Source organism: Geospiza fortis, unplaced genomic scaffold (genome assembly GCF_000277835.1).
Source record: "Geospiza fortis unplaced genomic scaffold, GeoFor_1.0 scaffold456, whole genome shotgun sequence".
Classification (NCBI taxonomy): Eukaryota; Metazoa; Chordata; class Aves; order Passeriformes; family Thraupidae; genus Geospiza; species Geospiza fortis.
Genome location: NW_005054462.1, coordinates 952,772 through 973,595, shown reverse-complemented (window position 1 = coordinate 973,595; position 20,824 = coordinate 952,772). Strand labels below are relative to the sequence as shown.

Sequence of the window (20,824 nt, the reverse complement as noted above, 5' to 3'; positions counted from 1 at the left end):
CAGCAGAAATATGGTCTTTTGAATAAATCTTTTGAAATTTTTTAGAGATGCCAAACTCACTTAACTGGGTGCTCTACACTTTGACATTATTTCACACAAACATAGTACAGCCAATGCCTGTTTGTTTGGGGTTGAATGGGAGTGGGCCTAAGTATGTGGATCCAAAATATGGGGCTGCTAAGAGACATGGGGTTCATGTGACCCAATATACTGGAAGATAGCTACCACAGTGTGGTATACTGATATTTCATGTGTTTGTGCTCTGAGGCTATTCCCAGGTCACTGACAGAAATACTGGAATGAATACTGAAGAATATAAATTAAAAGCAAAATTTGGACTCATAAAACCCAATAGCTGCAGTGGAACTAGAGTCTAAGACTTATGCTCACCTGAGCAAGGGACAGGAACATTCCAGGTGGCTTGTGGCACACACCTATGATTGGAGAAGCTAAGTTCACAGCACATACATAGCAGCAACTTTGCATTCCTGGGCTGGCTGTATATCAGTCACAGCCATAAGTTTGAGCAGTTTGAAGGCTGGACTAAATTATGCCAGCTGCCAGCAAGCTCAGCCAAGAAGTTCCAGGGCAAAAGGAAACATGGTTCACATGTCTTTCTTGACCTTACTTCCATACTAGACATCATGGATGCTGAAGAACACACGGTGAACAACTTCTGACACCTAAGTCCCTCTTAATGTAGAGGCACTTTCTTGCTCTGTGATAGCTAATGGAAACAATAAGAACAAGAATGGAGAAAATTCTGACTTTGTGTCCTGTCCAAACTAACGAGTATAGAGTAGGAATCTTATCTCTCAAAAGGTGTAAAATTAGTTGCTTGCACCGAACGGAAAGGATGAGATTGCATTCTAGCAAGCTTTTAATCCCACACACAGATGTCTTCCTCTAAAATGTCCAGGCTACTTTCAAAGTCTGTTGTTTTCCTCTGGTAGAGATTTTCTGTTTGTTACATTGACTGTGACTGTGATCTCTTTAAGAAACATTGGTTTCAGTGATCATTCTTTAATACTTCTAATATATTTCCGCAGAACTCCAGCTCCTGCTCTAGTTTCCAGGACCAGAAAATCACTGGTATGTTTGACCTCTCACCTGAATACCGTCAGCAGCACTTCCTGACTGGCTTACTTTTCACTGAATTGGCAGCAGCGCTGGATGCTGACAGCGAGGGGTGTGTATCCTAATTTGCAGATTTCAGAATGGGTCACACTGTTACTCTTGGCAAGGCTATAGTTTGACTCCAGGACAGTCCTGGTTCCCCCATGCTTTTTAGTGAATCACTGTAACATAAAATGACCGAGTCATGGTTTTATCTGCAGTATGTTCCTCTCAATTAATAAAAATATACTATTTGTGGTGGTAGTATTGGCTGAATACAGAAATAGAGAACAAGAAATTTTAGTTGCTTTTCCCTCTAAAACACCTCTGTCTTTGTCTGAACTTAAGCATTTAGCTAAACTTTGGCCAGAGTTTGATACTTTTCCTTAAGCATCGCTCTTTACCACAGTGAATTTTTATGAGAAATTTGAAAGACACGTATGCTCTTTGATTGTGGTAAAGTATCTTGGAGATTTAAGATACCTATCATTTGCAGGGAACAGGAATCTCCGCTCAGAATGAAAGAGATTATCAAGTGCATACTGGTGTTTATTATTTGTTTCTTTCACCTCCTTTCTATTTATTAATCTTTGATTTCTCAGTTATTTGTGCATGATCCATGAATGGAACTCATGGACGGTTTCTGTGTTAACAGAATTAGCAAGGTGCAAAGAAAAGCTGTCAGTGCTATCCTTAGCCTGCTGAGTTCCCATGACCTAGACCCACGTTGCTCCAAAAAGGAGGTGAAGATTAAAATTGCAGCTCTCTACCTCCCTTTGGTTGGTATCATTTTGGATTCTCTACCGCAGCTCCATGATTTTACAAGTAAGACCTTTTTGCCTTTGAATTTTTCAACTCCTAAGAGAGACCTGTCTAAATAATTTATCAAACACAAGAGATTCATCTAGTAAGAATATTTCTTTATATAGAAGTAAAGTGGATTTTTACAGACGGGAAAAACTTCAGTGTCCTCACTTCATGAGAAAGTGATAGACCAGAGATACATCTGTAAGTGCTCCTGCATATCTCTTAGTGGAAGCTTTCTGACCTGCCAAGTAAAGCCTGCAGGGTCTGGAAGAAATATGTAGCTCGACATACACATAACAGCAGTGAAAATATTGATAGTGATACTGACATCATGTGACACCACAATTATAGAAATTAGATTGTATTCTCTTTTTCTATTACTTTTTTGCTGCTATTAACATGATACCAAAATTAATTAATTAAAGGTATATACTTAGAAGTATATTTATATTTTTGTCACTGGTTCTGACAATATTTCACATTTAAATGTCTTAACAAAGAACTTACTAATATGAAAGTGTTATTTACCACTTTCAATTGGGTAAGGTGAAAGCATTTACTATACATTCATACATATAATATATAAATATAAATAAATAAATTGGCTAATTAGATCTCACACCATTCTTTTCATCTAAGTATTATCCTTATACCATAGTTGAAAAAGGTTATTATGAAGAAGCCCAGGTGTGCCTAGGTTTTAGAGTGCCTTCCTTTGAGAATCTGTCACAAGAAGCCGTGATCACATTCTGAACACATGGGGTCCAGCTGATCACTCAGCTTCTCTGAAAAACAGAACTTGCATAACACAAAATGGATGCTCAGAATCAGATAACATTTTTACAAATCTTTAGTATAAATAACTTCATTTGCTAAAAGTGATGTCAGGAACTAGCAGGGAATAGAAGCAGTTAGGTGCCTGAAATAAAACTTGTCTTTAAGTCAGCAGGCAATACTAGATCTGTCAGCTCTTAGCAGACTTACATACTTTGTTGAATATTACCAAATCCATGTCTAGTTTCTGTGCTTATCCTCTTGACTGAAATTAACTAGAACTGGATGGTTCCAAGTTTTACAAAGTACTGACTTGGCTTTGAACTTCAGAGGATAATCTCATGCTTGCTACCACCTTTTATGTATTTTATGTATTTGAATAATTTGGCAGACTTTGCAGATGGCTCAGATGGCTGCAGTTTCTCTTGTTTATGCTGTGCCTCTTTCACTGCCTGGTACATCAGCCAGATAAACAGTCTTAGGGATGGAAATGCCAATTTTTTTGCTCAGTCACAGACTAAAGGAAAACTGTGACATGTGAGCAGAAGCAACTGGATTGCCCCTGAAGTTCCAATGGAATATTTCAAATTTAGTTTCAGATATCCGCAGTGGAAAGGGACGCACAGGAAACCCAGAAGAAGAACAAGAGTCTTCAGGTGCAATCAACCAAAACGTGGCCCTTGCCATTGCAGGGAGTCAATTCAACATCAGGAACTCTGGAATACCTCTGGTGTCACTGGTATGTTCACTGCTCCGCCAATCTCCTTTCTTCTATCTGTTTTCATCTTCCTTTTTTCCTCCTTTTATCCATTTTTACCACTAACAGCTACAGTCAAGAGAAACTGCATTTCTGTTTTGTCCAACCCCAACGGAGCCCTCATAGTCCTTCTGTCATCTCCTATTCTCTTCTAGTTAGTTAATAGCTATTTTACCATACATTGTTCACTTTTTTCTGCCACATGCCTATTTCCATTTCCGAATCAAATCTAGACTTATTTCCAGATAAGCAAATGCCACTGTGGCAGCCCCACAGTTCCAGTCTTACCTGAATCCATGGATCTAGGATTCAGATGTTTCTTTTTCTCCATGTATGGTCTTTCCTTGTATGTTTTGGTTTTTTTAATCTACTATGCAATTTGGCTGACGCAACTGCATGGCAGGGTGGAAGCAAATGATTACAGAATCTTTTTCCTACATTTTTGTATGGAAATTATTATACAAGCATGTAGCAAACTGGAGCTTCTCTCAGTCTTTCACTTGCATTCAACTGGTCCTTTCACTAATTACATATACAGTCAAAATTACAATAACTATCACCTGGAAGAGGTCAAATTTACTGAAGTCCAATCCTGAGATTCAATTCCAATGAAATTTAAATAAGATTACTTTGCCCAAATGACCTTCCTCTACTTTTTCTTCTTTCAATTGACATTTACTTTATGTGTTCATAGCCCTACAGACAGATTGCCACATTAGGTCCTGATACTACTCGCAACCTTTTGATCTGTTTCCTCTGGATTATGAAAAATGCTGATCAGAACCTAATACAGAAATGGATTGCAGACCTTCCATCCATGCAGCTTAACAAGATTTTAGACCTCCTCTTCATTTGTGTTTCATGCTTTGAGTATAAGGTAAGTGAAACAAGGCATAGTTTTGTTGTCCTGTTTTGGATCATTTTTTTTCTTTAAATTCCAGCTGTCCGGGGGAAATCTGTTATTGACAATGGTTGAATTAACATTTATCTAACCTAGACAAATTACTTCAGATAAAATAACTGACAATAGCCTTCAAGTAAAATGCTGCTGAAACTTTTGAGGATGTCCTATGAAGGTATCCTAAGTACTTTAATTCTTTTCTTTTACCTGGGTATTTGAGGGCTATTTTTGGTGGGACTTGTGCCGACAGCTCCTGTAGGTACTGGACAGGACACTAAGGATGACTCTTTAGTTATGAGTAGGACTTGATGTCAGCACTCTTCTCTCTGACAAGGTCTGTCTGAAATGGACCAAATAACCTTCTCTCTGAACCTTATATTCTTTCTCTGTAGTACAGAAATACATCTTTGTTTCTATTAGCAGTGCATCTTGTACCTCTTTCCTCATTTGCAGCATTTATTAGACTTTATATATAAATCAATCAAATTCACTGCTTTCTGCCCCCTCTACAGGCCTCTCCTGTTGTATCTCATTCTGGAGATGTAATTTGGTCTTATGATCAAAAGTTGAGTCATTGGTGATGATTGCTTTAACTTTACTTCCAGGGCAAGCAAAGCTCAGATAAAGTTAGCACCCAGGCACTCCAGAAGTCACGCGATGTGAAAGCTCGATTAGAAGAGGCTTTACTGAGAGGAGAAGGAGCCAGAGGAGAAATGATGAAGCGCTGCAGAATACCAGCTGGTACTTCCTACCATTGCCCCCTATGCCTTTTGAGAGGAACTCAGGCGTCTGTAAACATAATTGAGTTTGCTGGGTTTGTGCACACTGTCCATTTTCATCCTTGTCCATTTCACCCCCTTTTTACCCACAGTCCATTCCTTTGCAGACCATTCTTGGTTTTGCATGGATGAAAATATCATTAGGTTTCAACTGTCCAAGGTGTAGGTAGGACTGAGTTCCTCTCATGTGAAGAATATGAAGCCAAGAAAGAAGTTTCAAGATGTTCTAAAAAGTTATGTTAGTATCTAATCAAGAGCCAAGAAATGTTATCAAAACTATCACTAAAAACAAATTGTTCATAGCAAAAAAGGTTGCTTCATTTAATAAATGGAAAATCTATGCAGGTTTTTGTAGACATTAAGCAAGTTAATGCTCTAAAAATCCTAAGTGAAAAAAGTGATGAGTCTTTTTACTAGAGCCCTGAACCTGTAAATGGAATGGTTTTAGTTCTGACAGACTGCTACAGAAATATAACTCCTTCTTTTGGCGAGCTGTCAGGCTTCAGGTGTCCCCTTTTGTTTTAGTCTCTCTGACATATGTTGCACTCTTAGGGAATGACAGATCAGCAGGGGTAAATGAAAATTTGCGCTGGAGAAAGGAGCAGACACAGTGGCGGCAGGCAAATGAGAGACAAGATAAGTAAGTAATTTAATTAGTGCATATTGCTTTTATTAGAACCAAGCTGCTTGGGGTTTTTATGTTTTGTTCTTGCTCCTAGGATGTTTTATTAAAAAATCAGTAGTTTCATTCCTTTCCCTCTTTTGTCAAAGAGAAAGAAAAATAAAATGTCTCTGTAGCAGAAATATTCAACTATGACACAACAAAGAGGCCACAAGAATGGAGACAAGGAGAATTTTAAATTGCTATCTACACATTTTTCCCTTCTTATTAACATTGTGGTAAACAGTAGTTAGTGGAAGAGTCCTATACGGAGGCTTGCTACATTTATTTTAATGTTGCTCTTGGCTCCACAGTACATACAGTACTGTGGTATATGTTTTGCCACATTAAATCAGCTAAGCTGGGCTTGACATGCTATATTAATATTGAGAAGCTCTGTTAGCAGCAATCAAGGAAGATAATGCTTTGGGATTGTAGCAGCAGTCATAAGATATGTATCATGCCAGAGAAGATCCCTTAAGCATGTGGATCAAAGCTCATTGTTTGCTGGAAATAGTCCAAACATCTGTAAAGTTCACTAAATTTGTTCAGTTCTTACTCTTATTGGGATTTCTGCCCTTATTATAGTACTGAAGTTTTGGCAGTCTCTTTTTTTTTTTGTTGCTTTGAGTCATTGTAGTTATTAACCATATGACTTCCCTGATTTCCTTTCTTAGCTCTCCTCAGAGTTATCTATTTGTGCACTAAAGGGTGGCTCTTTGCTCCTCTGGTTTTATTTTTGGGTAAATGTATGTAGCAGAGCAGCTATACACTTTGAAGTCACTCAGAAGCATGATTGTAAGGGTGTTGCTCCAGCCACAGATATGCACCTTAGGAGCTTTGACCGAAGTCACAGGATCTTTAATCTCAAGCTCTGGAGAGCAGCCTCTAGCCAGGCAACAGCACTTTTTTGAGCAGCTTAGGAAAAAGAAAAATGCCTCTTTGCATTTCTGGCCTGGATGTGTGAAAATGCAGTTTTGTTAGTAGCTGCTCCTATGTTTATTCAGCTGCACAGGAACTGTGTTCCAGACCTTGTTCTTAAGTCTCAGCTAAGAAGGTATATGTGTTGCCTTACCACCATCTCCTGTCTTTCATCAGTAAAGTTTTCAGTTCTCTCTTAAATGACCTGGGACTCTGCTGTATGGACCTGCTGTCTTTTCTTGTCAACAGTCTCAGTCTCTATAAATTGCCTACATTAAACGATGCTTCTATGGCACTGAAGCAATTTCCACTTTGGTCTAGTCTACTTTTTACTTTTTGTTTTTACTTTTTTAAAAATCAGATCAGTTATCTATTACTGCATTTTGGAGTTTTGTGTCCTGCTGCAGGCAATGCATGCAGAAATTACAGCGTAGTTTACTGAACAACTGAACATGATACGAAGTAGCCATTATGCAGATGACTATTAAGGAAGAAAAGCATCTATCCTAACTGTCTAGAGGCCTAGTTTTCAGAAGTCCCCTTTGTGATTGCTCTTCTAAGATAGCAGATTTCCTAATTTCACTCCATAGTTTTTAAGAAACGTTTCTGAACACTATTGTCATTGTCTGTTCTTATGGGATCATTCAGAATGGTATGCATTTGTATTCTGGCTTTCTTTAAACAGCAAGTCATCTAACTCTTGGGATACACTCTGCTTGCTTTAATTACAACTCCATAGTTTTTAGGAAACATTTCTGAACACTATTGTCATTGTCTGTTCTTATGGGATCATTCAGAATGGTATGCATTTGTATTCTGGCTTTCTTTAAACAGCAAGTCATCTAACTCTTGGGATACACTCTACTTGCTTTAATTACAACTCCTTTTGCAGGACGAAAGCTGAGCTAGACCAAGAAGCTCTGATCAGCGGAAACCTGGCAACTGAAGCTAACCTCATCATTCTTGATATGCAAGAGAACATCATTCAGGTGAAAAATAGTAGAGGTGGCTCAGTTCCAATCCCTGCTCCCTCAGAAGCCAGTGGAAGAAAGATTAATTTTTCCTTTTGTTTCTTAGTGCAAATATTTTGAGATCTTCTGTAAACTTTATAGTGTTGAATAAAAAAAAATCATAGGTAGGGAGGAGAAAACTTCATGCTTGAAAACCTGTTAGTAGAAATTCTGAACTCCTGGATTTCTCATGGGCTGGAGAGCAGAACTTCAGTTCCTGTGAGCCAGTTCATTGCTGAATTTCCTCATACAGTTATTGTTTTTCTCCTTCCTATGTAGGCCAGCTTTGCAGCAGAATGCAGAGATAATCTCTTGGGAGGAGTTTTGAAGGTCCTAGTAAATTCTCTTGGCTATGATCAGAGCACAACTTACCTGATTCATTGCTTTGCCACACTCAGAGCACTCATTGCCAAGGTATGCTCTTGATATACTTTTGTTTTCATGCAAAGCTGTGTCCATTCACTTACCACTTTTCTCTGACATTTATTAAATATATTTTGCATATGTAAATACAAATTACTATCTATAGGGTTGTTACAGGATTTCTGCATCTGTTATAAGGTTATTTCATTGACCATACAAGATGGAATAATTAAATCTGAATAATCTTGTCAGTTTAGCAGCTTACTCTTAAACATATAAGATTTACCAATAAAAAAGTAAGCAATTCCACATGCTTTATTTCAAATACATTCTGATTTTAATTAGGAATCTTAATGCCAAGAACTGCACAAGAATTCCATAAAATCAAATTTAAGTTGTTACATCAGGAAGGCTAGTTTTCAGTCAGATGGGCAGCAGAGAAATCAAAACTCATGAGACATTGAGGGCCTCATTTTAGATTTCCATTTCTAGGATGAGTTTCAAAATGCTAAGTAGAGTCTAAGACATTGACAGTTTTCATCTTTGTTCTGCCTGAAAACTAAGCCAAATCCTCATGTCTCTTCCACTTCTGTATCACCAATTAAAAAACTCCAGATCAGAAAAAGCAGCAACAATAAAGAAAAACAAAACCTAACAAAACAAATGAAACCTCACAAATTTCAAAACATATATGAGGACAGAAATTGATCCAAAGTATTTTTTTTAATAATAGAGATCATAAGGGGCTGGGTGCTTCATAAGGACTCTAAAACCTTTTTAAGATTCATTCTTCTACAAAGAAAAGCAGCTCCACTAAGGAAGAAGGCATTAAATGTTTATTTTCACTAAACTATTCTAAAATACAAATAAGAAACAGGATACTCCTGTCCAGTTAATGCCTGTCTGCTCTTAAATGCAGATTGGCTGACAAAGCCTAATTACAGGGTAGATACCTGAATAGTTATGAAACTAATAATTATGTTTTCATTTTACTTTATCTTTAAAAGCTAACTTCCAATTACAGTAAAGAATTTTGTGAAGCAATTCTTATTCTCATTGAAATAGATCTTGTAGTTAAGCTGACTCTGTTCTGTATTTCATGAAGCAATCAGTCCAGTTATTTCTATTACACTGTAGGCATATAGATGTTATTTTACAAATAAAAGTGGTAAAACCATCTGCCAGCAGGCTTGTAATATAAATTAGACACAAAACAGTGAGAGAATGGACTGAAGAAAGGCTGAGAACTGGGAAATTGGTCTGCAGATTGGAAGCAATATCTTATGTTCACTCAGACAGCTTTATCAGTCCTGTGTGTGTAGATATGGTACTGGTGCATCTGTGCTGTCTCTGAGCTGAGAGTTTCTTTGGACAGACATCCTGCCCCCGAGTTTATTGCGTGCTGTGTGCATTGTGTACACACTGTAAAGGAGGGTCTGGCATGAAAACTTGGCAGTTCAAGTTTTGTCATACACCATAGGAGGAAGAGTGTATTGGAGGCCTGGGGAAGGGTAGGACGTTGGTGCAAAGAGCTAAAAATTGCTCCATATACTTAAGGAAGTATTTGCATGCTTCATCAATCATTATGTATTCTGAAAATAGCAAATCTCCATGCTTCTAAGAATTTTGCAATATTTCATGTTTTCAAAGACTCCAGGAGCCATCATACTCTGAGTCTATTCTATCACTTTCTCTTTTTTCCAAAACACAAACCCTTCTTTTCAAATCCTTCTTTCTTGTAGAAAATCTTAAAAATGGAATCTGCAATATCATAAGAATCAGAAGTGTGAATAAAAAGATGTATTAAATGTAGTTTTTGAAAACTTTGGACTTTTTGTGAACCCTGTCACTTTTGTGCACTAAGATAATGATGTTTTAATGGCTATAAATAAGAGTAATAAATGTTTTCTTCCCTTTCCCTTAGTTTGGAGATTTGCTTTTTGAAGAAGAGGTTGAACAGTGTGCTGATCTGTGTCAAAGAGTTCTCCATCATTGCAGCAGCAGCATAGATATTACACGGACTCAAGCCTGTGCCACTCTTTACCTCCTTATGAGATACAGCTTCAGCTCTACCAGTGTAAGATTTTGAAAGCAGCAGTATATTTTGTGCCACCTTTTTTTGTCATCGATTGAAACAAAGACTGACGTTGCAACAGCAATTAGAATGCATCTGCAGTCACCTGGTCTGCTGTTTCACACATTTGAGCCAAGAGAAGTGCTAGAAGTGCAGGGGGAAAGTAGCTTTAATTATCGTTCATTGCATTGATTCAGGAAACATGACTCAATATCGTCCTCCAATATCTGTAAATGTATCTTCAAACAGAGCAGCATCAAGCCTCTGACAGCAAAGACCATACAATGCATAAGCAATATCCTTCTCCTTGTCTTTTTTCATTCATTCCTGTGTCAGAACGACTCAGTTGAGTTCTATTCTAATGCAATTGAAACCTCTGTATACTCCTGTTCACTTGTAGTAATAGGAATTCTTCACCAGCTCCTTGGTCTTAGGACTAGGCTCTGATTTTTACCACACATGTGGAGCAAAATACGTACATTATGCATGTAGATTAATAATGTTCTAGCATAAAAGCATACACATTAGCATTTTGGATAGCATCTGATTTGCACAGAATTTCCTTCACTAGTTATTACTTTTAAAGCCTTGGATATGTAAAAAGTGTAAACTCTGCAGAAGGAAAATGTACTGCAGGCACACCATGATCATCAGGGTGCAATGCATCACCAATTGAAGCTCCCAGAGGCCTTTTGCCTCCAAGATTTGTTCCCAGAATGTTTTTCCAGTCATTCTTCCTCATCTGTTCCTGTGTGTGGTCTGATCCACACACCCACTGGCCTGTGCAGTGGGGGAAAGGGGTACTTTCTGGCTTTCTCCTGTCTCAAAATGCATGCATATTTCCAAGAACACTCTAGCACTCTAGTACAGACATGTCAGATTAGGGATCTTTGGCTTAGGTGGGTAAAACATGATTAGGTTTGATGCACCAGGGGCCAGTTATATGCGCACCGAGTCTACTGCACTCAATCTGGACAGGAGAAAGTGGGTTTGCTTCATAGAGGAGGTAGATGTGTGAACTGCAGTGCAGACATCATTCTCTCATGCTTTTGTTTTTTTCTTCTGGAAGAATTTTTCAAGAGTGAAGATGCAGGTGACCATGTCGCTAGCTTCTCTGGTTGGAAAATCACCCGAGTTTAATGAGGAATTCCTTCGACGATCCTTGCGAACCATCCTGGCCTATGCAGAGGAAGACATAGATATGCAGGCAACGCCATTTCCCATTCAGGTTAAATCTTTTATGGCATCTGTGGCTTTTATCAGGAGCTTTCACATAGGACTGTGCTTGAAGCAAGTTCTAGATTTTGGTCTTCCAAAGCAATGAAAATAAGGATGAAGACATTATTGCATGAGTTTATGTCTAGCACAACAATATGGGGGAAAGAAGTGAATATTATTCCGTAAAATAAAGAATTTCCCCTGAAACTAAGAGTTTCACAAAATGAAATTTGATTCATTATGTTTTCAGACAAGTACCACCTGGGAAACTTCTCTCTCTTTGCCAACTTGTAAGGTGTCAGCAGCAATAATAAAAAACATGTCAGACAACTGTCAAACACTTTGTTAAAATTCTTAGAGTAACTCAGGTTGTACTGAAAAACATCTGGTTTCAGATGATCAACTAAAGCTGAATTCCATTAGCACATTTGACTTATTCCATTCAGAAATAAATAGATCAAAGGATTTCAGCTCATTTTGATTAATTAAAATATGTGTGTTTGTAAGATTTGCCATGTAAGCAGCCTTTGCTGCATTACATAGAACTGAAGAAAACATCCTGTTATTTCCTTGGGTAAAAGAGGCTTAAGGAGAGTAACATCATCTGGTGCAGATACTGTTGTTTTTCCAGAAGGAAAAAATAAACACCTGAGAATTGCACATTGATCTTTGCATTGCTTCAGGTAGAGGAGCTACTGTGTAATCTGAACGGCATCCTGTCAGATACGGTGAAAATGAGGGAATTTCAGGAAGATCCAGAGATGCTGATGGACCTCATGTACAGGTGAATCCATTTAGAATTGCTACTGAGAAAATTCTGGAGTGAGGTGAGCTGAATTATGTATTTTAGGGGCATAGCTGTGACAAACTCTCTATCTGTTCTGTTTGTGCACATTTCCTTTTTAGCAGAGCTGGTCTTTAGCCGGGCGCCCAGGCTGCAGTAGTGAGCACATTGCAGTGCAGCCTCTGGGAGGTGGACATAGATTTGGGCAAGGATAAAAGTCAGGAACATTGAAGAGTCTTGGATAGAGCAGTTTTACTTTCCTCATAGCCCCTCTATCTCCTGCCCAGCACTGCCTAACCATTTCTTTTGCTTTCTGTTTAATGAATCATACAGAGTAAAGACAGAAAAAAACGTCTTCTTCCATTCAACCCAGGGGAAGAATTATAAAGGTATTTTTGTTTTTTGAGAAGTGATCATTCATACCTGTTTTCTGGCCTGTGTTTTCAGAATTGCAAAAGGATACCAGACATCTCCAGACTTGAGGCTGACTTGGCTGCAGAACATGGCAGAGAAGCACACCAAGAGGAAGTGCTACACAGAAGCAGCCATGTGCCTGGTCCATGCTGCAGCACTGGTGTCAGAGTACTTGAGCATGCTCGAGGATCGGAACTATCTCCCTGTGGGCAGTGTCAGTTTTCAGGTAAAAGGCTTTGCTGGCATAAGGCAGCTCTGCTGGTGTGTGTGTTTGTTCTTGTGCTAAGCAAAGCAGAGGTGCGTGCATGGGGCGGATGTTACAATGGCAGTCTTCAGCTTCTATTTCCAGCAGTTTGATACTGTAATCTCTCATTTGCTAAGTAGAGCCCCTCTATTATCACATGCTTTTTGTAGGGCTGTTACTTATCAACTGTGACAGATGCATTTTTCAAACTTCTTTCTCATAATCTAGATAATTGGAGCTGCTCAGCTCTTTCAGGCGTGTTCTCCAATCCTTTGACTGCCCTCAAGTTACTAACCAAACCCTTTTGCCTGATGAATAACACAATCACTGCAGCCAATCCAGTATATCCAAGTCAAGTAAAAATGTCCCATAAGTTCTTTCAGCATGAGCTGTAGCCCTCACATTGTCTCTCTGAAAACTTCACTGCTTCTTTTGGCGTTGTTGAGCTCTTTACTTAGTAATAAACTGGTCTTTTCCAGACAGTTTTCTTGGGTTTAGTTTTTCACCTTACTTTTCATCACATAGATGAAAGCATAAGTCTTTGTGGTTAAAGTTAAGCTTTTTAAAATGCATATATGAATCCACTTAGTTTATCAGATTATGCAGTTTTGGATACCCTTACCTGAACTGACTTCATATGCAAATTCAATTATTTCAGTGCTTCTTTTCTCCACATTATTAAAAATAAAAATGGCCAAACCCTTAATTTATTGCCGTGAGTTGAAAATTTCTCTTATGTTGTTATTCCCTGAAACCAGTGGATTGTTGGCTGCAATGATTAAAGTAAATTATAAATAATTTCAACTAATTAGCAGAAATATTTTGTAGGATCACCTTAGATGTTATATAGACCTCCACTGTTTAAACATTCTTATCCTTATTGGAATGTAATTCCTTTCTTTAGAAAGTATCAGGCTTGTGTAGTCTGGTGTTGATTCAGTTTAAGTACAATACTTTTAAGGTTTTCTTTAGTAATTTTGTATCAGTATTTCCACAATTTTCTCCTGGTGCAGTCTGATAAACCTATCACCATCTGCTCATCTTGTACACTTTAAAGCAGTAGATGATCCTCAAAGCATATTTCCTCTTCTGGAACTTCCCCAGCTTTCTAAAACAAATAGCAGCTCAGGATTCACTCTTGAATACTCCTTTGCTTAGCTTTTTTGATCTGTTGCAGAGCACATTTTATTATCAAAGTGAGTTTGAAATACCTAACTAATACTAGATAAAACCACACTACCTGGGGTTTTCCCCTTCAAAATAGTAAATGTGAACATGATTGAGCCACTTGGCATTTTGCATTGAATTGTTGGGCATTAGTATTTTCAATACCACCTCAGCAATTAGGTGATGGACAAGTGTTTGTTCTTGATTTTCTTTATAATCAAGATAGCTATATGATAGCTCTTTTTAATGGCTAAACTTCTGGCCATGGATTTATTCTTCTGCCATTTTGCATCCCTTATCAGTTTTGTATATCTTCAAACTTCTAACTTCCATGCATTACTTCTATTTACCCTTCTTTTCTTTCTACTTATTAGATACTATCATCATTTGGATATAAGTGAAATCTGCATTCCCTCCCCAAAGTCATCCTGCTCCCAGGCTGCCTTGAGTGCTTGTAAGCTCACACACTTGACCCTAATGCAGTTCTTCCCTCCATTGCTCCTAGATTATGCAGGTTGCTATAAATGGATATGTTTTCATTTATGTTAGAGAATTGAAGTCTATTGTGCAAGGCAGCAGGCAGGCAAAAACTTAGGAGTTTAAAAGCAGCAAATCAATTTCTCTCATCAAAATGCTTGTGTAAATACATGTTTTCCAAAGACACAGTTGCCCCATAGGAGAAAGGTAATAAAATGCCCTAATGACAAGAACCCAGTTACATAACTCTTTATCTGACAGCGCAATTTTCAATTTCACTTTACTCGATAACAGTAATTAACTGTAATAACCCTTTGCATTTTTATATAGGCTTTCAAGAAAAGGTTTCCCATTCTTTACAAACAGGTTTATGTTTTTTAGCGCCTGTGGAGATCTTATTCAGATGACTTTTTGTTAAAAGAGGGAAACACTAGGCAGACTGCCTCAGCTTCAAGTGTGGTTACAGGTCTCACTCACTGACTCTTTCTGTGATCATTTCTTCATTTGGCTCAGATATGAGATCAAGTAATAATGGTAATATGCATTTAGATGTAGAATTGAGGGTGATAATAATGTGAATGAAAATATTATTCTTCATGAGCAGAAGTATTATCTCCTCTTTACAGAAGAGTAAAATGAGTCAGCAAAGGATCAGATCAGTTCTGAATTTGATATTCTGCAGTGTGTCTGTTAGCATCCGGAAAACTGACTGTCAGTAGAGTAATACTTTTCCTTATATTGTACCAGACAAAATGCTTCCCTCCATGCAGTCAAAACTATCTCTCAAAATCAAAGTGAGGTCACTTTCAGTGGAATTCCATTTGAGCTTAATTCATGTTTATGCTAAATCTCCTTCACAAGCGGTAAAGCAGAATTAGTGAGAGTATGAAGTGCATAGAGACTGACTTGAAAGCACTTTCTATTAACACAGACAAGTACCTAGTCTGTGTCTCTAACTGCTGAGGTACGTGGCTCAGCAGCAGCCTAATTTGCCTGGGCTCTTTGGGCATCTAGGTGGCAGGCTACCCTGGCCTTATTTGACATGGTGATAAGGACTGGGGATCAGAGAGGTTTTTGAGTTCACAGAAGTACTTATTTTCCTTAATGAAAACTAGACTTGTGAAATTCAATATAATTGCTGATAAAATACATTGTGATTTATGTACTGCCTTTATTATACAAGGGATATGTAAAATTCTCCAATATGAAAGGTAGATGAAGGCTTAAGTTGGTTGAGGCATGTCTGCTTTGCAGAAGATCGTGCAAGCCCCAGAAGTATGTCATGCAGGCTCTCTCCTCCTAGAGTACATGGACTGTAAAACATGGAAATACATTCCTGACATTAGTTATTCGCGGCTTAAAGGTGGAGAAGGGGTAATTGGTGTCCGTGACTTTCTCGTTACTTTTGTATATAAATCACTTCTCTAGACTCTCTTCTCTTTGCTACAAAAAGAAAATAAAAAATAATAAAACTTTCTTAAAAGCCAGCGGAGTCACATGAAAACAGTCCTTAATAGCTACTGTTACAGAAAAGGAAAACCTGAAATTAATCTGCATGGCTTGTGAGTTTCTGCAAGTATGTGCCAGTGAACCTAAGTCTGGTTGAAGTCACTCTTCAATAAGACTGGTCGGTAAAAAGTGGCATAGGTGTGCTAAATGTGCTGTGGTTCTTCCTCTGGCCAAAATTCAGATGTATTCTGAACTGCTGTGAATGCTGTTTTGAGGCTGTGCTCACCCTTCCAGTGGCGCTGATATGATGTGCAGACTAGGCAGTGTGATGGCAGCATGGCTGGAGTAAATTTCACCCATGGAGTAATAAATATATCCATAAAACCCAGGGGGGAAAGCCCAGTCCTGCTAGTAGTGTGTGGTGCCAATTCTTTATCTGAAATCTGATCAATAGTAACAGCCCTCAGTGTCTCTGCTATTTTATAAAGATGCCTTTAAGGACTCAGCTAGCTAGCCAGCTGGCATCCATCCTGCACTCAGACAGATTGTCATTGCCAGTTTCTGCTGAAGTGAGACACTATGACGCTAATTTAACTCCTTTTAATTAATAGAAAATCGAATCTTAGCCTTTCTACTGCTGCTGTTACATATGCCAGTCCCATACTATATGTACACACATTTTGCTGTTATTTTGTACGTATTTCTATATATTACAAATTTTTTAATGTTGATGCCACACAGTGCCATATAGTCAAGGAAGTCCTGAAGAACTATAGATATGTTATTGCATGGTCTAGGATCTCATGAGAGTGACTTCATCTAGTTTTATTTAAATGGACAGTGAGATCCACAACATTAACAAGAAACTGAGTAAATCCTGGAGGTTTGAAGTGTAGTACGGCAGAGGATGAACCAAGAAGAAGCAATCAATTATTGTGGTTTTTTGAGTGATATCATCTGTGTCCTACTTCTCCTCTGCTTGGAAAAGGTGAATAAAAACATGAAAGTTCAGTTTATTCGAGCAGATGGCAGAAGGTCTGGAGTGCTGTTTGGAATTTCCCACTTCTCAGTGCCAGCACTAGGAAGGGCACATTGCTTGTGACTCCAGTGGTATTGGGGATTGAGCTCACTGCAAGCTTCATGGAAATCCAGCCACCAGAGAAGAGCTAGTTTGACACCTACAGGAGTCTGCATTTTAAACCTGAGGCTAGAAAGAAAATTCATTATTCTTACAGTGAAACTCCTGACCTGCCATCTATGGAGATTTATGACGTTACTTTCACTTCTAAAAATGAATGTAACTATGTGCGCCCTGGTTGCAACTGAAAAAACTCATTCCTCTTCCCATCATGTAAATATGTTGAAACAATTTCTTCCTCAGTCTTTGTGATGTGCTGTTGATTTGCGTTTTTTATTTGTGTGCTCTGATGTATTTTAGAATATTTCGTCCAATGTGCTGGAGGAATCTGCTGTTTCAGATGATGTTTTGTCTCCAGATGAAGATGGCATATGTTCTGGGAGGTATTTCTCAGAAAATGGACTGGTAGGGCTGCTGGAACAAGCTGCAGAGCTCTTCAGCACGGTGAGTGAGGACCAGAATCACCAGGAGGGAATGGATAGTGGGCTACCTAAGCCAGATCCACAGCTTCCTTTCCTGCACATGAGGAAACAATGTAGTACGCCTAAACCAGGCATCACAGACCTGCCACAGTCCAAATAACAAGAGGACACATTTTTGGCTGTCCAAGTACTGCCTCAGTCAGATTGATTAACCTAGGCTTTTTCAGCCTAGCCCAGCCACATACCCACCTCTACTGTGCAGACCACAGGCAACATCAACAGAAAGTGATTGTCTCAGGCAGGAACCAAGACTTTCAGTTGGTTTTATCGTGGGATAGTAAATTTAAGAAAAAGATTTTGCATAAAGTATATATTTTAGGAGGCATATGAGAGTTACTCCTATACTTTTACAAAGCATACAACCACAAGCCTCATAATCTACACTTACTATGTAAGGACTTGTGATTTAGCATCTCCAAAGGTATCACTTGGGTCCCTTTGTCCAGACATAGCTCTGTTTGCCCTGAACCATACATGACAAACAAATCAATTTCCTCCTGCTGCCTTACATTTCTAGTTCTTGTAGCCCTGAGGCAGAAAGCAGGGCTTTACACAGGAATTAGGGCTCAAGAGCCAAACAGATCAGAGATCCAAATTACATCCAGTTCATTGTTTGCTGTTCAGAACAGCCCATTTACTATTACTAGTTTTCAGAACACCAAAACAAGCAACATAGCAGATTAACAGATGAGTCCCATAAGTCCCCTTTTCAGCCAAGCCATTGATGGAGATATAGTTTCTTTTCAGAGCGCATGAAGACTCACTTCATTTCTTTGTCTTTTTTTTTTCTTTTTTTTTTTATTCAAAGGGAGGTTTGTATGAAACTGTGAATGAAGTGTACAAAATTGTCATCCCCATACTGGAAGCACATCGAGACTTCAGGAAGCTTACCTTGACACACAGCAAGTTACAGAAGGCCTTTGACAGCATTATCAGTAAGGTACTTTTGAGACAAGGCACTGCTAGCAAGACACATTGCTGGGTTGCACTATTTGTTTCAGACCACTGTTAATAAGACCGTTCATGTGTGTATTGGGTTTGTGTGGTCAGGTTTTGATAGTGGAGGGGGAGAGTTTAAAGAGTGATGTCAATGAGAAGCTGCTAGAAACTTCACCCATGTCCAACAGGGCCAATGCCAGCTGCTAGCCAAGGCTGGCCAAGGCTGAGCCCATCAGTGACAGTGGCAGCACCTCTGGGATATTATATTTTAAAAGGGAAAAAAGTTACTGGCCAGATGTAATTGTGCTCAGAAGACAAACGAGTGGAAAATATGTGAGAGCAACAGTTCTGCAGTCATCAAGATCAGTGGAGAAGGTGGGGCAGGAGGTGCTACAGGTGCCAGAGAGAGATTCCCCTGCAGCCCATGGTGCAGCCCAGGGTGAGACAGCTACGGCCCTGCAGCCCATGGAGATCCACAGGGGAGCAGAGACCCACCTGCAGCCCATGTAGAACCCCATGCCAGAGCAGGTGGATGCCTGAAAGAGGGCTGGGACCCCATGTAAGGCTGACACTTGAGCAGGGAGGAACCACAGGCTGGAGCAGGAGAAGGACTCCTCTCCCTGAGCAGTGGGAGAAACAACATGTAATGCACCCCATGCACCCCACTTCCCATCTCCCTGTGCCACTGGGAGAGATGTAGAGCCTAAGGAGAAAGGGGGAAAGGTGTTTTTAAAATTTGTTTTACTTCTTGTTATCCTGTTCTGAGTTTGATTGGTAATAAATTCAATTAGTTTTCCCAAGTCAACTGTGTTTTGCCCATGATGGTAACTAATTTGTGATCACTCCCTATCCTTATGTCAACTCATGAACAATTCATTATCTCTCTCCTGTCCAGTTGCAGGGAGGGATAATACAGTGGCTTTGGTGGGTACCTGGCATCCTGCCATGATCCACCCCCCAGAATTTGAAATAATTCCATTTCCTTTTTTCAAATAAAAGCTTCCATCTGTCTGGGTCTACCTACATAGCCTACAGTGTAAAAAGGCTCTCCATACAAAAAAAGCACAAATGAATATAAAATGGTTTTAGCTGAACATGTCTGTGTCCACCTGGCCACATCTGTTTAACAAAAATAACTTTATTGTCAATTCACTAATGTTTTGAGTTATAAAACAGAAGAGTGTTTATATTTATAAAACATATTTCATAAATATGAAAACCCATCTTAATTCTCAGCACTCATACTGTCCCTTTGCTTTCTTGAAGAACTTTATTGCTGAGCCTAGTCAGTTTCAAATTTGTATAACTTTTCATTGCAAATTTGCAAAATTTTAGTTTTATTACATGTATTCAAAGGAATTAAAAATTAATAAGGTATTTTGTTCTGTGCAACCTCTTTCACGATCAGCTTAAATTTTAAATTAGATTGCAGTCAAATGTTCCCTTAGTTGTGTGCTTTCTCTCCTGTGCTTCTAGTCCATCAGCACTGATGATATATAGAAGTGGCTTTGAAATGGTGAAAATGTAGGACTAGTGGATTCTCTTATACATCAGCTGGGAGGAAAAAAAAAGGCTTCCAAATACAATGTCCACATAAAGCAGTTGTAAATTTCCTCTTCTCTTTATCAATTAGGGACAGAAACGAATGTTTGGAACTTACTTCCGTGTTGGTTTCTATGGATCAAAATTTGGGGACTTGGATGAACAGGAATTTGTTTATAAGGAGCCTGCAATTACAAAACTCCCTGAGATTTCTCACAGATTAGAGGTAAGGAAAAACATTATGTTAACAGGGTCTCAAATGGTATATTATACTTTTCAATTAACCCACACAGTCCTAATATTATCATTGCTATATAAAAAATCAGTAACAAACTGATTTGTACCATAGATTATTTCCTTCGGGCATATCCTTTCCACAGTATCCCTTTTTAAAGCATAATTACGTAAGTGATCCATTCTTTTGAGGCTATGTCTCTTACAAGCAGGCCTGTAAAACATTGTGTGATTTTGAGCATGCCAGATATTTGCTTTGGTATTTTTTCAGCTTTTTTTATAGAATTGCTATGTTCCCTTCTGATTGTTTAACCTCAAGTTCTGTGACTGTCTGAGCAACTCACAGTGATCTTTTCTTTGTCAGAAGATGCCTTACCCTGGCCAGCTGTGGTTTGTGGAGCCATATACTGACTGTACAAAGCCTAGAAATCGTCATGGGTGTCACTCCTTTCTCCTAGAATTGCATTAGCATTGCATAAAGAACTAAAATTTTGAGATAATTCTGTTTCCTTTCTAGGGATTTTATGGCCAGTGTTTTGGGGAGGATGCTGTGGAAGTGATTAAGGACTCTGC

At 38.7% G+C, this 20,824-nt stretch overlaps 1 protein-coding gene across 1 annotated transcript in view; it reads left to right on the top strand.

The window, feature by feature from the left end:
- Positions 1-20,824, top strand: part of DOCK8 (dedicator of cytokinesis 8) — a 68,645-nt gene that overhangs the window by 43,544 nt on the left and 4,277 nt on the right. Inside the window, exons 27-42 of the mRNA XM_005427949.2 lie at positions 1,050-1,189; positions 1,772-1,941; positions 3,291-3,436; positions 4,149-4,331; positions 4,961-5,096; positions 5,687-5,774; positions 7,609-7,705; positions 8,006-8,140; positions 10,014-10,166; positions 11,233-11,391; positions 12,065-12,165; positions 12,613-12,805; positions 17,355-17,498; positions 18,345-18,476; positions 20,109-20,243; positions 20,769-20,824. The exon at positions 20,769-20,824 is cut by the window's right edge and continues 52 nt beyond it. Coding sequence (XP_005428006.1) covers positions 1,050-1,189; positions 1,772-1,941; positions 3,291-3,436; positions 4,149-4,331; positions 4,961-5,096; positions 5,687-5,774; positions 7,609-7,705; positions 8,006-8,140; positions 10,014-10,166; positions 11,233-11,391; positions 12,065-12,165; positions 12,613-12,805; positions 17,355-17,498; positions 18,345-18,476; positions 20,109-20,243; positions 20,769-20,824 — 2,168 coding nt within the window. The remainder of the gene's footprint in view (positions 1-1,049; positions 1,190-1,771; positions 1,942-3,290; positions 3,437-4,148; positions 4,332-4,960; positions 5,097-5,686; positions 5,775-7,608; positions 7,706-8,005; positions 8,141-10,013; positions 10,167-11,232; positions 11,392-12,064; positions 12,166-12,612; positions 12,806-17,354; positions 17,499-18,344; positions 18,477-20,108; positions 20,244-20,768) is intronic.